The sequence below is a fragment of the Zymoseptoria tritici genome, chromosome 7 (assembly GCF_000219625.1).
Source record: "Zymoseptoria tritici IPO323 chromosome 7, whole genome shotgun sequence".
NCBI lineage: Eukaryota > Fungi > Ascomycota > Dothideomycetes > Mycosphaerellales > Mycosphaerellaceae > Zymoseptoria > Zymoseptoria tritici.
This window is the reverse complement of record NC_018212.1, coordinates 1511610-1525054: the sequence shown is the minus strand read 5'-3', so window position 1 is coordinate 1525054 and position 13445 is coordinate 1511610. Positions and strand designations below refer to the sequence as shown.

The 13445-nt window shown below is 54.4% G+C and overlaps 4 protein-coding genes across 4 annotated transcripts; 3 read left to right on the top strand and 1 right to left on the bottom strand.

The window, feature by feature from the left end:
- Positions 1 to 258: 258 nt before the first annotated feature.
- MYCGRDRAFT_94579 (uncharacterized protein) lies at positions 259 to 4069 on the top strand (the record flags this gene model as incomplete). Its single annotated transcript, XM_003851036.1, has 5 exons — positions 259 to 453; positions 747 to 1169; positions 1431 to 1550; positions 1723 to 2152; positions 2835 to 4069. 5 exons carry the CDS (start codon positions 259 to 261, stop codon positions 4067 to 4069), a joined length of 2403 nt encoding a protein of 800 aa, XP_003851084.1.
- A 1525-nt stretch (positions 4070 to 5594) lies between these two features.
- MYCGRDRAFT_74159 (uncharacterized protein) lies at positions 5595 to 9928 on the top strand (the record flags this gene model as incomplete). The annotated part of the gene is made up of 2 exons (XM_003851037.1): positions 5595 to 8773; positions 8827 to 9928. The coding sequence occupies 2 exons, from the start codon at positions 5595 to 5597 to the stop codon at positions 9926 to 9928; spliced, it is 4281 nt and encodes a 1426-aa protein (XP_003851085.1).
- A 387-nt stretch (positions 9929 to 10315) lies between these two features.
- MYCGRDRAFT_94577 (uncharacterized protein) lies at positions 10316 to 12104 on the top strand (the record flags this gene model as incomplete). Its single annotated transcript, XM_003851038.1, has 3 exons — positions 10316 to 10505; positions 10649 to 10733; positions 10793 to 12104. 3 exons carry the CDS (start codon positions 10316 to 10318, stop codon positions 12102 to 12104), a joined length of 1587 nt encoding a protein of 528 aa, XP_003851086.1.
- MYCGRDRAFT_74155 (uncharacterized protein) lies at positions 12082 to 13120 on the bottom strand (the record flags this gene model as incomplete). Its single annotated transcript, XM_003850710.1, has 5 exons — positions 12082 to 12368; positions 12420 to 12529; positions 12583 to 12668; positions 12719 to 12811; positions 12863 to 13120. The coding sequence occupies 5 exons, from the start codon at positions 13118 to 13120 to the stop codon at positions 12136 to 12138; spliced, it is 780 nt and encodes a 259-aa protein (XP_003850758.1).
- Between the last annotated feature and the right edge of the window lie 325 nt (positions 13121 to 13445).

The window sequence follows — 13445 nt, the reverse complement described above, 5'->3', positions numbered from 1 at the left end:
GAGGAGATGAACTACGTCAACTGGGAGCAATGGGACAGCGCAGAGATGGAAAAAAAGCGGAACGACTCGTCGTACGAGCTGCGCCCTTTTCCCCAACCCAAAGTGTGCCAATTCTTCATCTCGAAGCGCTTTCTCCTCGAGGCATCGCGGGCATGGGTGGGCAACCAGAAATTCGACATCACAGGTCGCTCTCAAGAAAAGACATTCAATTTGCAAGATTCGAAATCGCTGGTGTCACGCTTTTGTCAGACCATGACAATGACTGCCCGACGCTACATGATTATCCGATCTCTTCCCCGGCTGAAACATCTGACACTTGGAGTCACTTACGATTTCTTCGAGGCATTGGAACCTCGTTTCTCGTGGACATGTGCGTATGAAAAGAAGGACTTGAACAAGGTCCTGAAGGGATTTGCCTGGATCAAGGACATTGCAGGACTGCTGACATTCAGAGTATCGCCCGGATTTCAGCCATATACCAAGACTGAGGCGGACAAACGGCAATGGCGGCGCAATGTTATGGCCCTGGAAGAAATGTTGGTTGCGACCGCCACAGGACCCAAAGATGAGCCGCTACCATCGCTGCCGCAGTACTATGCGACATCATCCAATTACAGATCAATGACACCAAGTTATCCGACATCGCCCGCATACTATCCGACATCCCCTCGGTATCATCCACAGTCACCGGCGTACTGTCCAGAAATCTTTCCCTGCGCCCCTGAGTCACACCGAGTCGCCACCAGGTCGCCGCAGCACGTCTCAAGACCAATTTCGCACGCTCCGGGATCAGACTTCTGGTCTCCGGCGTCCTCTACGCCACGATCCCGACCGCATCCGAACGAATTCGCATCATCTTCGCTCTCCCCGATATCACGCAGCCGCCGCCTAGCATCTCCCCGGTACTGTCCAACTTCGCCTCCTTACCGCTCGTCATCTCCTCAGTATCGCGCAACATCGCCTCCACTCTACCCGACGTCATCCACTTACAATCCAATGTCACCACGTTACAACTGTGCGTCGTCGCCTTCGTACTGCCCAGCATCTCCGACGAACAATCGGACATCGTCTCCGCATGGTCCGACTTTACCTCGCTACTGTCCAGCATCCCCTCCCTCTTCACACTCGGCCGCCCCCATATCACCAGGTCACAATCCAACATCACCTGCGTACGAGCTTGCCGGGAGATCATCCTCACACGCTCCGACATTCCCCAAGGACGGTTATGTATCACCTTTATACAGTCCTCCATCACCTGTGTATCATCCGAAATCACCTGTAGGTGACTACCAAGCATAGGCCTCCGCTCCAAAATCCCCGCAGCAAGGTGCAGAGTCGCCTGTGTACAGTCCAACAACACCAATGGGTTGCGACGAAGCGTGCTTGTCTCGAATGCAATCCGAGGACGGTGCAGCATCGCCAAAGTACAGCCCTACCACCCCGTTGGTATCCCCGAGCACAGCTCCATGCGCCTCGAACTCACCAAAGTTCTGTCCAACATCACCTGGCTACTGCGGAGATTCGCCATCGCTTTGTCGGACATCGTCCAAGTACGATTCGACGAGACCTAGACCACCATTGTCGGAGCATCACGTTCCAGAACACATCGGACACCTGGCAGACGCAAGCGAACGATCGACCGGCCCTTGTAAAGAGATGGATGCTGGCGATGTTCCTGGCTCCGTGGAAGAGATCATCCGGCTAGCAGTGAAAAATCCAAAGGGCTTCCTTGGCTGGCTAGAGAAGACGAAGAAGCCGAAGACAGAAGCCACAGATGCTGCGAAGAAGATCTGCGAGCGGAATCGATCCACCGCTGGCAGCGCAAGCCGAGGATTGGACACTGATGTTCCATTCCTGGACATTGCGCAGACTCAAAGGAACTTCGTCGAGGGCAGCCCTCTCAGCAAGAAGATGGAGCCGAAAACTCCGAACGGCGGCCGCAAGCGTCGTATCGACTCATCGGATATCATCGATGATGATGTTACCTCGAAGAAGAGGCGCATCACGAAGGGGAAAGGCATCACTGACCAGGACAGTCGATCCCACATTACCGCAGACTCCTCGCCTCCAGAACAGATCAAGCAAGGCGACGCTACCGTGCGAAAAGTTGGAGCTGGGAAAGAAGAGTCCTGGCTGACCCTCGCCCGCGCCGGTGAGATCGAGTCAGCCGCTGATCAGCTTCAGAGTGCCATTCAGTCAACTTTGATAGTGATGGGATGGCCGGAGACCGCAAAGCATGCGAATCTCGCTGGCTATATGGCTTTCATGGTCCTGATGGGAAAAGACGAAGAGCACGTGCGGAAGGAGCTGGGAGGTGCTACTCTGGGCCTGAGCAGATACGATGCCACTGCTGACGACTTGGTCCGATGGTTGTTTCGTCATGTCAGCTTGCTCGAAGTTTAGGCGACACGTGGTCTTAAAGAGCCCTTGTGCCGAAGGAGGCTCATTGTGCTGCGAGAAGGTCGCAGACCGCAGCTGCTGTTCAGTGTGAGTTCCGAGAGGTGAGAAGGGTGCAGGAATGGTCAGGGCTTTTAGCAGAAGTTCTGATATGCTCTTTGTCATGAAGTGCGGAGTCCGGGAGTCTGGGTCAGCTTGAGCGAAACAGCTCAGACACGCCAAGACTTGCCCGAATAGGAAGGAACGGCAGAGGATAGCTGTTCTATGCAAGTGTGGCATTCTGCGCGGTAGATCATGATGAACAATGGATTGACCATAGCTTTGACTGTGTCTCACTTGCGTGTGCAAGATCTCCGAATGCGAGCTCACCTGAATTAGGAAGTGAAGTCGGCGCGGTCGCGTTCTCGCAGGCAAGCGCGAATGCTGCCTGATCTTAGCGTCACTTCAACTCTGTCCTCCAAATCCTCACTTCATCCAGCCACAAGACACTCTCTGCACAAGATCAGGAAAGCATCCTTCCCAGAACAACATGCCGACCAATCTCGACATCGAGAAATGCTTGCGACGCACAGTACTACGATTATGGGATGACTGGGATCCAGAAGCGAAATTCGACATCGACATAGTGCGCGAAGAAGCCGAGAAGACACTCGGCGTTGGAAAAGGATACTTCATTGACGATCTGTTCTGGAATGTGAAGAGCAAGACGATCATACTTGCTGCCGCGGATGTGCTGTGGTGCTCATCTGAGAAGTCGCCACCACAAAGCGCCGACTGCTTCCTTCTTGGGCTTCCTCTGGAAATCCAGAACATGACATTCAAAATGGCATTTGTCACATCACACACAATCCTCCGCACAATCTCAATCGTCGGGTGGGCGGAGTCTCAAGCGGAATCGACCGAAGACGATATCAGAGATGAGTACGGGCAATGCGAGCTAGAGACGTTCCCGAGGATCGGATCATTCCCTCCGCTTCAGGTCGAGAAGTTCCTGGTCTCAAAGGCATTTTCTGAAACCGCTGCCAAGGCCTACGTGCAAGACCAATGGATTGATCTCAGCTCGTCGAGGGTCTTCTCAGGAAGGACAATTGCCGAACAGCCACGAAGCATCTTGTGTAGATGGGCTACCAAGATACACATCAGCGCATCTTGGTCGGTTCATGCCAATGTCTTGTCAAGCGAACACTTCAGGAGTCTTAAGTGGCTGAAGGTGAAGGTGCATCCATCTTACTTTCGTTCTCGTCACGATGTGTTCGAGGAAGATCCGGACGAGGATGCCTTCCAGCGCGGAGAGGCCTTGGATGTTATCTTGAGCGATGCGCAAATACTCTGGTGTGATGTTGCGCATGACCTGGGAGGTATTCGCGGCCTGAACAGCATCAAGCTCTTGACAGCCACTGACGAAGAGCTCACTGCCTTCGTGTCCACAAAACTTGGCAAACTCTACGTTGACATGACGCTGGAATCCCTCACCCCGGCTGAGACCAAAACATGGCAGTCGAATCTGGAGAGATTGGAGGAGCTCGTCAAGGCTCAGGTCACACAGCCCAACACTGTTGCCGTGGCGAAGCTTAGATCGCGGGAAGATCCAGATGACTGGGAGTACCATTGCTTCGGCCGCGAAATGACTGTTGAGAGATACATCAACAGTGCAAGGAGATCGTGGGCATGAGAGATTCGAGCTTCGGCCATTCGCAGCACTGCAACGTACGGCAAGCATTACTACTGTTCATCACGATATGTGTTTTGCTGCCCCGGTGCGGACGAGATGCCAAAGTGGGAACATGATCAGCAAAGGACGCGTTGACTGAGCCTCCGACCCTCATCTGAGGTGAATTTGTTCGAGCAAGGGTTTGTTTTGCTTCGATGAGCAATGTCAGGTCTGCGAGGATTCGAGCAGGGGTGGCATGATTCCATCACCAAGACCGTAGCCTGTTAGCCATAGCTGATATCAGATATCTGTTTTGCCGCTGACACGCATCACAATTCCAGCTCTGCCGATGTTCAAATCGAGTCAAACGACGGACAAGGAAGCAACCCCCATTTCATGTGACGGAGCACATCTGCTAGGTCCATCATTCAATCGCCAATTGCTCATCTATGAAAGGAGAGTGGCCGTCGGTCTGAGTGACTTCGATCTTCCATAGTGTCTCACGGCATAGTTCGCATCACGCTCTCTCGGAACCTCGACTTGGCGGACAAACATACTTATGCCGTTCCACAAAGGACAAGTTGTGCTGCATTGGTGAATGCGTCGCTGTGCGAGCCTATAAGACTGGATCCTGAAGTACGAGATATCCAAATCAATATCCAACTCACTGAGCATGAACTCTGACTTTGCTCCACCTTGGAAAGCATCAACCACAGCCAGCGACAAGACATACCAGGGACCGGGTCGAACTCTCGGATCGTCTACGCCTCTTGTCACACAAGAAGCACAACTCCTTCCAGACTCAAGCGTCCACGCAACCATGGTCGGGACCTGGGTGGTGCCCAACAGAGATCACGACAAAGAGGGCAACGTGCCAGGCACGGGTCAACCCTCCAAGAAGCCGCCTAATCGAGGGACCCGGCCACCGGAGCCCGCAATTCCGCAAATGGGTAAGCTGGTGGATGAGGATATTCCAGAAACTCTGGCGCAGCTTCTTTTGTCAGCTGAGAGCCGTGGAGAGAGTCTGATGCAGTGGATCAAAGATGCGAAGATGGCGAAGCGGCGGATGAGGCGGTTGGCGGAGAGTTTGTAGTGGTATCGAATGAATTCTTTATCTTTGAGAAGCACTCAGGATAAGTTGGTGATGTCAATGAATGCCGCCATGTCTTGCTCCACTCGGTCGGGATGCAATCGCAGAATTGTACTCAAGACCTCCCGTCGTCTCCTGGCTTCGCTGGCCCGCCAGAATGGCTGCATCTGGCTTCTGTGTGAAACTTCCTTATGTTCAGTGATCGTAGGAGAGTCAAAGATCTCGTCAAAGGCTTCGATTGCCCGTTCCGGAGCGTTCCAGTGGAACATGTTGATGAAGAGTAAAGAGTAAGACGGTCTTCTTCGCCGGGAGGCTGAGGAAGGAACGGATGACGTAAGACTTCTATAGAACTACTTATCCCCTTGGCGGCCGGAGCTTGTTGCGTACCACCATCTCTCTCCCATTGCCTCGACAAAACCTCCCACTCACTCCCTCCCGCACCACGGCGCCGCTGTCATGTATTCCGCCTCGAACTCATACCTGGGCGGTGCCAACAGCGCCCGCCCTGGTCAGCAGCAATATGGCCAACCACAACAGCCGCAATACGGCGGCCAACCACAGCAGCAGTTCGGCCAGCAACCGCAAGGCTTCGGCCAGGCACCGCTACAACAGCAATACACTGGATACCCCGGCGCCTCATTGCAGCCTCAAGCGACTGGATTCCCGCCTCAGCAACCGCCTCAGCAGTTCCAGCAACAGCAGCAATTCTCCGGCTTTCAACAACCTCAGCCGACCGGGTTTCAGCAGCAGCAGCAGCCTCCTCAGTCCAGCTTTCAGCAGCCGCAACAGACTGGGTATCAGCAACCTCAGCAGAATCCGGTCCCGCCGCAGCCGACAGGATACCAACGACCGCAGCCAACTGGCATGACAAGCAATGATGTGGCCAACTCATTCCGCAGCGCCGGTGCTCCAAGTGTACCTCCTCCCCCTTCCGCGAAATCAGGAACCAAGATTCCCAACCTGCGATTGAGCTTCATCACCGCTCAGGACCAGGCCAAGTTCGAGCAATTATTCAAGAGCGCGACGGGCGGCGAGCAGGCATTGAGCGGAGACAAGGCCAGAGATCTGTTGATCAGAAGCAAGTTGGATGGGAATAGCTTGGCACAGATATGGACACTCTCAGACACTACGAAATCGGGCCAACTGCTGTTTCCCGAATTCGCATTGTCCATGTACTTGTGTAATCTCAAGCTCACCGGAAAGGATATGCCTTCGACATTGCCAGAGAAAGTACGCAATGAGGTCTCCAGCATGGTAGACATCATCTCGTTTGCGGCGCCAGACGACGCACCTCAGCAAGCGCCCTCATCCAATGCGCCCAACTTCAACGAGCCACCAAAGATCCAGCAGCCGCAAGCTCAAAACCCGAACAACCAGGCACTCCTCAGCCAATTGACAGCGCAGCCAACGGGTTATCAAATGCCACAAATGACTGGATACCAGCAACCGCAACAGCCTGGATTACAGCCCCAAATGACTGGATATCCAGGGGGGATGCCCCAGGCGCAAGGGTACACTGGACCTCGACCGCCAATGCCGCCAATGCCCACAGGCTTCGGCCAGGGACTGTCTCCACAGCAAACCGGATATCCAATGGCAGCACCTCTCAATGCGCAGCCGACTGGCGCACCTGGACGATGGGGTTTGGTCAACGCGCCAGCAAGTGGTCTTCCCAACCTGCAAGCTCTCTCGCAGCAAATGATGCCGCAGGCAGGACGAGAATCTGGTTTCAGCGCGACTGGTCTTCGAGGAAACGCTACCGTTCCGTGGGCAGTAACGAAGGATGAAAAGAAGATCTACGACGACATGTTCAAGGCGTGGGATGGGTTTGGGAAGGGATATATCACGGGCCCCCAGGCGATTGAGATCTTTAGCCAGTCTGGATTGGAAAAGCCTGACTTGGAGAGAATTTGGACACTGAGCGATCCGCACAACAAGGGACGACTAAATCTGGACGAGTTCGCTGTGGCCATGCATTTGATCTACAGAAAGCTAAACGGATATCCAGTGCCAAATCAGCTACCTGCAGAGCTCATACCACCTTCGGCACGCAACATCAATGACAGTATTGGAACGATGAAGAACTTGCTCAGCCAGGACGCCCAGGAACGAAAGTCAACCGGAGCATTTTTGCAGCCGCAAAAGACGGGCGTGAGCTACTTGAAGTCGCGCTCTTTCCGCGGAGGAAATGGAGCTACAAGCAACAACCGGAAGGACGCTACGGTTTTCAAGAACAACGATGACGATGTGGGATACCGATCTTCTGCTAGGCGCAGGGTCGGTCAAGATGGAAGGAGCTCTTCTCCGGCTTTGAGTGATACCAGCAGCATGAACGCAGATGAAATGAGCCTCGATCAGCTTAAGAAGGCTGTTCGCGAGAAGCAAGTTTTGCTCGATGCAATGGACTTTCAAGACGAAGGTCAGGCTGAGCAAGAGGATGCTCTGGATCGAAAGGATCGGAAGGAAAGTGAGGGGCTTTTTAGACGGATTCGCAGGATTCAGGAGGACATTGATGCTCATCCAGGTAGTGCCTTTAGATCTGGCGACTCCGACGCTGAAAGACGCGCGCTGCAGAGACAGCTTCGTGGTTTGTCAGATCGTCTTCCGGAGTTGGCTAGCCATGTGAGGAAGTGCGAGCGTGCGATCGCGGATGCTCAGCTGGAGCTATTCCGCTTGCGCGATGCCAAAGCTCATCCAGGATCTGCTGCGGCTATAGTGGGTACTGGTCCTGGCGGTGCTGTCACGGAGAGCGATCGATTGAAGGCGAGAGCGAAGGCTATGATGCAGCAAAGATCTGCCGCGCTGACCGGCAAGAAGGTCGAGGTTCCCGATGACGGTACTGCTTCCGCGCGGAGACTGGAAGAGGAAAACAAGCGGGTATCACGCGAGAGGGAGGACAATGAGAAGATGGTCCGCGATGTCGAGGAGAGTGTGACCGAGTACAGCAAGAGTCTGGAGTCCAATCTCAAGGAGGGCGGGGAGTCTGCTTCTGACGAGCATGAGCGCCGCAGGTGGGAGGACGGCCTTGGTGTTGAAGACGAGGTCAAGGATTTCATTTTCGACCTACAGCGAAGTTCGAGAGCTGCTCGTGTGCGGACAGAGGACAAATCGCAGACACGGCCAAAGGCAGCCGAGCCCGAACGGATCAGCTCTCCCATCTCTCGCACCGACAGTTCAGCTTCGAGCAGGCCCGCTGCGTCCACTCCCCAAACCTCGGGATCGTCGTACTCCAGCTATCGCACCGCGGAAGAGCGCGCTGCTTTCATCAAGCAACAAGCGGAGCAGCGCATGGCTGAACGTTTGGCGGCGCTTGGACTCAAAGCTCCCGGCAAAGGTGGCGAGACTGCTGCTCAACGCGCCGAGCGGGAGAAGAAGGAGCGAGAAGACAAGCTGCGTTTGGCCGAGGAAGAGGATGCCAAGCGTGAGCAGGAGAGGCAAGCTCGTCTCAAAGGAGAGTCAATCGCTCCTCCGTCACCGACCGCAAGTAAATCCAAGCCTCCGCCTCCGCTTCCTCGCAAGACGAGAAGTGAGAGCGTGCAGAGTGATCAGGACTCTAAGCACGCTGTGGCTGAGATCAAAGAGCAGGCTCTTAAGGAGCAAGAGGTCGCTATGGCACAGGAAGTGGAGCAGATGGAGTATGTCGATCTCCTATACAAAACGATGCGATACAACGCTAACATCTTGACAGGGACGAGGAGGCTCGCCAGGAGAGGGAGCTTCAGAAGCAAAGGGAGGATGCCGCGGCCTCGCTTAAGGCGCTGGAGGAGCAAGTCAAAGCTGGCAAGGTCAAGAAGGCAGAGGAGAAGAAGAGGCGAGAGGCTGCGAAGAAAGAGGCGAGCGAAAAGGAGTCTCGTCTCGCTGCGCAACGCGCAGAGATCGAGGCTGCTAAGGAGAGGGAGCGACAGCTTCGTCTGCAGTTGGAGAACATGGACGACGATGACTCGAGCGATGATGATGACGGTCCGACCCAAGCGACCCCAGTGGAAAGTACTCCAATACAGAGCATGGAGCTGCCCAAGGCGCCGGAAATTCCTCCATCTCCGCCCGCAGCCGTGGCCAGCCCGAGCGTATCTGTGACAAGTCCGCCCGAGCAGTCGAAGAATCCATTTTTCAAGAGTATGGGCGCTCCGACTGCGACCACACCTTCTGCCGAGACTGAGAAGAAGGCCGACACCAATCCATTCCACCGCTTGCCTCAGCAGGATCTCGCCAAACAGCAGCAGGCTCTTCCCGAGGCCACTGGCCCCCCAGCACGCTTCACTGGCACTCCGAAGCCAGATGAAGACGACTGGTCTGTCGTGGACTCGTCTGATGATGAGGACGACGATGATAAGCCACAGGGGGGTAGCGCGAAGCAATTGGCATCTATTCTGTTCGGCACCATGGCACCACCAAGACCGCTGAGTGCGATGGATAGCCCATCGTCCGCGGGCCCTGGCTCGCCAGCTCAAGCTGGACGGGTTTCATCTCCGCCTCCTGCCCCGAGTGGAAGCGCGCCACCTCCACCACCGCCGATGCCTGGCAGCAGTGCTCCTCCACCTCCGCCTATGCCAGGTAGCAGTGCTCCTCCTCCGCCTCCCATGCCTGGCAGCAGTGCGCCACCTCCGCCTCCAGGTCCTCCACCTGCCCCTGCAATGCCCGGTACATTTCCGGGAGGCGCTGCCTCTGCTGGCAGCGCAGGCCCGCCAGATGTGAGCGGTCTTCTATCGCAGATTCAGCTCGGCAAGGGCCTAAAGAAGGTACAGACTAAGGATCGCAGTACGGCGCCTGTTGCTGGACGAGTGCTGTAGACTCGACGTGGTGTATTGTTAATAGATTGTATGGATATGTGTCGCAGTGCTCCTCGTTCCATTGCAGATGTTCAACCTTGTTGACGTCTCACGTCTGATCAGGCCACTCGTATCAGCACAGACGTTCTGAAAAACAACATCAATACCCTGCATGGCCTCATAACAGCCTTGTGAGCTTGTGAAACTGAGTTGAAGACCCCCTGCTGACGCTGCAGAATGCGGAAGGTGGCACAAGGAAACTAGCCAGGCCAGGCTAGTCAGGCTTGAGTTCATACTACGCGAACCTTGGCTGCTCCAATTATATTGTGGACCACTTCCCTACATCTCTCTCTCGTCTTACGAACTTTGCGTTCCGAGGACCTCTGTATCTTTCATCAACCAGTCGCAATGAGCAACTCAAGCTCAGAAGACGTCGAAGCTTCGGCGAAAGGCCCGCCCAACCATGGCAAGAGCAACACACATTACGATGTCAACGAAAAGCCGGACGGAGACCTCCCTCCACCAGCTCCAACAGATGATACCCTCGCCCGCAAGCTCTCCGCCCGACAAGTGCAAATGATAGCAATCGGAGGCACTAGTAAGTCCACAAATCGGCAGGAGCAACCAACAGAGCCTTCTAACCTTTGCTTTCAACAGTTGGCACTGGACTCTTTCTGGGTACGGGAACGTCGCTCAGTCGAGGAGGACCCGGATCGATGCTGCTCAGCTACTCCATCGTAGGCTGTATTGTCTTCATCACGATGCTGTCGTTGGGAGAGATGGCAGCTTTCGTGCCTATTGCTGGATCTTTTTGTACTTTTGCTGGGTGAGTCCTTTTCTCCTTTGGAAGCGGTGTGACGAAGGTTTGCTGACGCAGGCATGCAGCCGGTTCGTTGACGACTCGTTCGGGTTTGCCATGACCTGGAACTACTGGTTCAACAACGCCGTGTCGACGGCCAGCAACCTCATCGCTCTGCAGCTCTTATTGTCTTACTGGACGGACAACTTTCCTGGATGGGGAATCAGTCTGATCTTCTTCTTTGTGCTCATCGCGTTGAACATCGTTACGGTCCGAGCATACGGAGAGATGGAATACTGGCTTTCTTTGCTGAAAGTCGTCACTATCATTGTCTTCATTATCCTCGGGATCGTGGTTAACTGCGGAGCCAACGTCAACGACCAGTATATCGGCACTTCGTTCTGGTATAAAGGCGATGCACCGTTCGTCAACGGTATCGGCGGCTTCGCGTCTACCTTCGTCACGGCGAGTTTCGCATACGGTGGCGTTGAAAGTGTTGCCATTACCGCAGGCGAGACGAAAGAGCCATCTCGAACTCTCCCCCGAGTCGTGCGAAACGTATTCTGGCGAATCCTCATTTTCTACATCCTTTCGGTCCTCCTGATCGGTCTCAACGTCCCGTACGATACCGAGGGACTGGCAACACGAGACAGTCAGACTTCGCCATTCACCAAGGTTTTCGAGCTGGCTGGGAGTCAAGTTGCAGGCTCCTTCATCAACGCAGTCGTCATGACCTCTGTTATCAGCGCCGGCAACCACTCCTTGTTCTCGGGTTCAAGAGTGCTGTACTCGCTCGCCGTCAACGGCCATGCGCCCAAGATTTTTGCTACGCTCAGTCCGAAAGCTGTACCTTGGGTTGCTGTGCTCTCCACGATGGTAATCAGCGGACTGTGCTTTGGAGCGAGCTACATCGGAGCGGGACAACTCTGGACCTGGCTACAGAACATCGTCGGCGTGTCCAACCAGCTGGCGTGGATCGCTATCGGTCTCTCATCGTTACGATTTCGCACTGCGATCAGGAGGCAGGGGTTGGAGCATCTTCTCCCTTTCAAGAACTGGGCATACCCATGGGGACCCATCCTTTCCGTCGTGTTGAACAGCGTGCTCGTGTTGGTGCAAGGCTGGTCGTCTTTCAAAGGAGGTTTCAAGCCAGTCGACTTTGTCAGCTACTACATTCAGCTGCCTGTCATGGCGGTTATGATCATAGGGTGGAAGCTGATCAAGAAGACTCGCTTCGTCCGACTATCGACTATGGATCTCACTTCGGATCGCTACGATCAAGGTCTGACGGTCGAAGAGAGAGAGCAGAAGTTGCAGAGGGCAAAGATCGGCTCGTATGCCAAGGGTCAGGGTTGGAAGGAGAGGTCAAAAGCTATTTCGCAATGGTTTTTCTTCTAGACAGCTCCTCGCGTACGTACTAGCGATCAGCTTACTTTGACAACCAATGATCGAACCATCCTGCCATGCCTTCAATGCTGGCATCTTTGGCATACTTCTGCACAGGGTCTTCCATATCGCCACGCAGAGCAAAGCCGTGAGACACGCCCTGGAAGAGCTGTACGTGGTAGACGTATTTCTTTTCGTCCATGATGTCGACCGCACGGCGACGGAACTCTTTCGGGAAGGTCTGGTCGATCTCAGAGCATGAGAGGAAGAGGGGCTCTGTCGAATGTCAGCTTGAGTATGTGACTGCTTGGAATGGGGGTCTCCTACTCGTCAGGTTCTCGAAGTGAGACTCCTTCAGGAAGGCTGGATGGGCGAACGCTCCTGCGGTACAGATTCCCTTCTCGCTCAGCTGCTCCATGACATATGGAGCGCCATAGCTGTGACGTGGTCAGTGTGCATTGATGTCGAATATGGATTGATTGCATCTCACCAGTACCCCGTGCAGGCGAACTTCGCACCACTCTTCCCGTACTTCTGCTTGACCTCTTCGACCCACTTTGGAACAAAGGGATCGGACTGTATCGGTTGTCAGCTGTTTGTGTGCTTCCGGGTATCACTTGGCTTACGAATGCTTGATGCTTCGCGAGCCACGCTCCAAAGTCGAAGTCCGGGTTGGCACTTGGATCAGTGGGATTGGTCGAGTGCTTGTACACAGGATCCTAAATGAAAGTCAGCGATTGCTGCTACCATGCAGCAAAGCATGTCATTACTCCACGAAAGTAATCCGGTCCCAAGACGAGGTACCCAGCCGCGGCAAAAGCGTCCATGATCAACTTGCCATTGATGAAGATGCCATAGACATCAGGAAAGTAAAGTAGAACATTGCCGTTCGCCTTCTCAGCCGGCGGCTCGGAGACGTAAGTTTCGACCTCTGCTATCGTGATGATATTGCCCTTTGGATCGCCAGTGTGGATTTTGCCGCGAAGACAGCAGGCCTCGGAGGGTTTAGCAATGACCTTGTCTGACATTTTAGTTGGTATGAGGTTGAACACCGTGAAAGAGTTGTCAAGGGTAGGCTCAGCTTGAGGTGCAGTGCAGATGGATTTGAAATACACTATACGGTACAAGCGAGACGGAAGTCGGCCCCTTTAGCCGGTGCACTATCTCCTCCACAGACGGACCCACAGATGGACTGGAAGACTTGCATGTCCACATCGAGCACCCATTCAAGCGTGCTTTGCTTCCCTGTTGGTCGAGATGTCCAGAATCGGTGGTGTTGAAGACCGCCTGAGCAAGTCTCCTTGTCCTCATTCTCGAACAGGGTGTCAATAAACATATCTGCAATCCAAATGG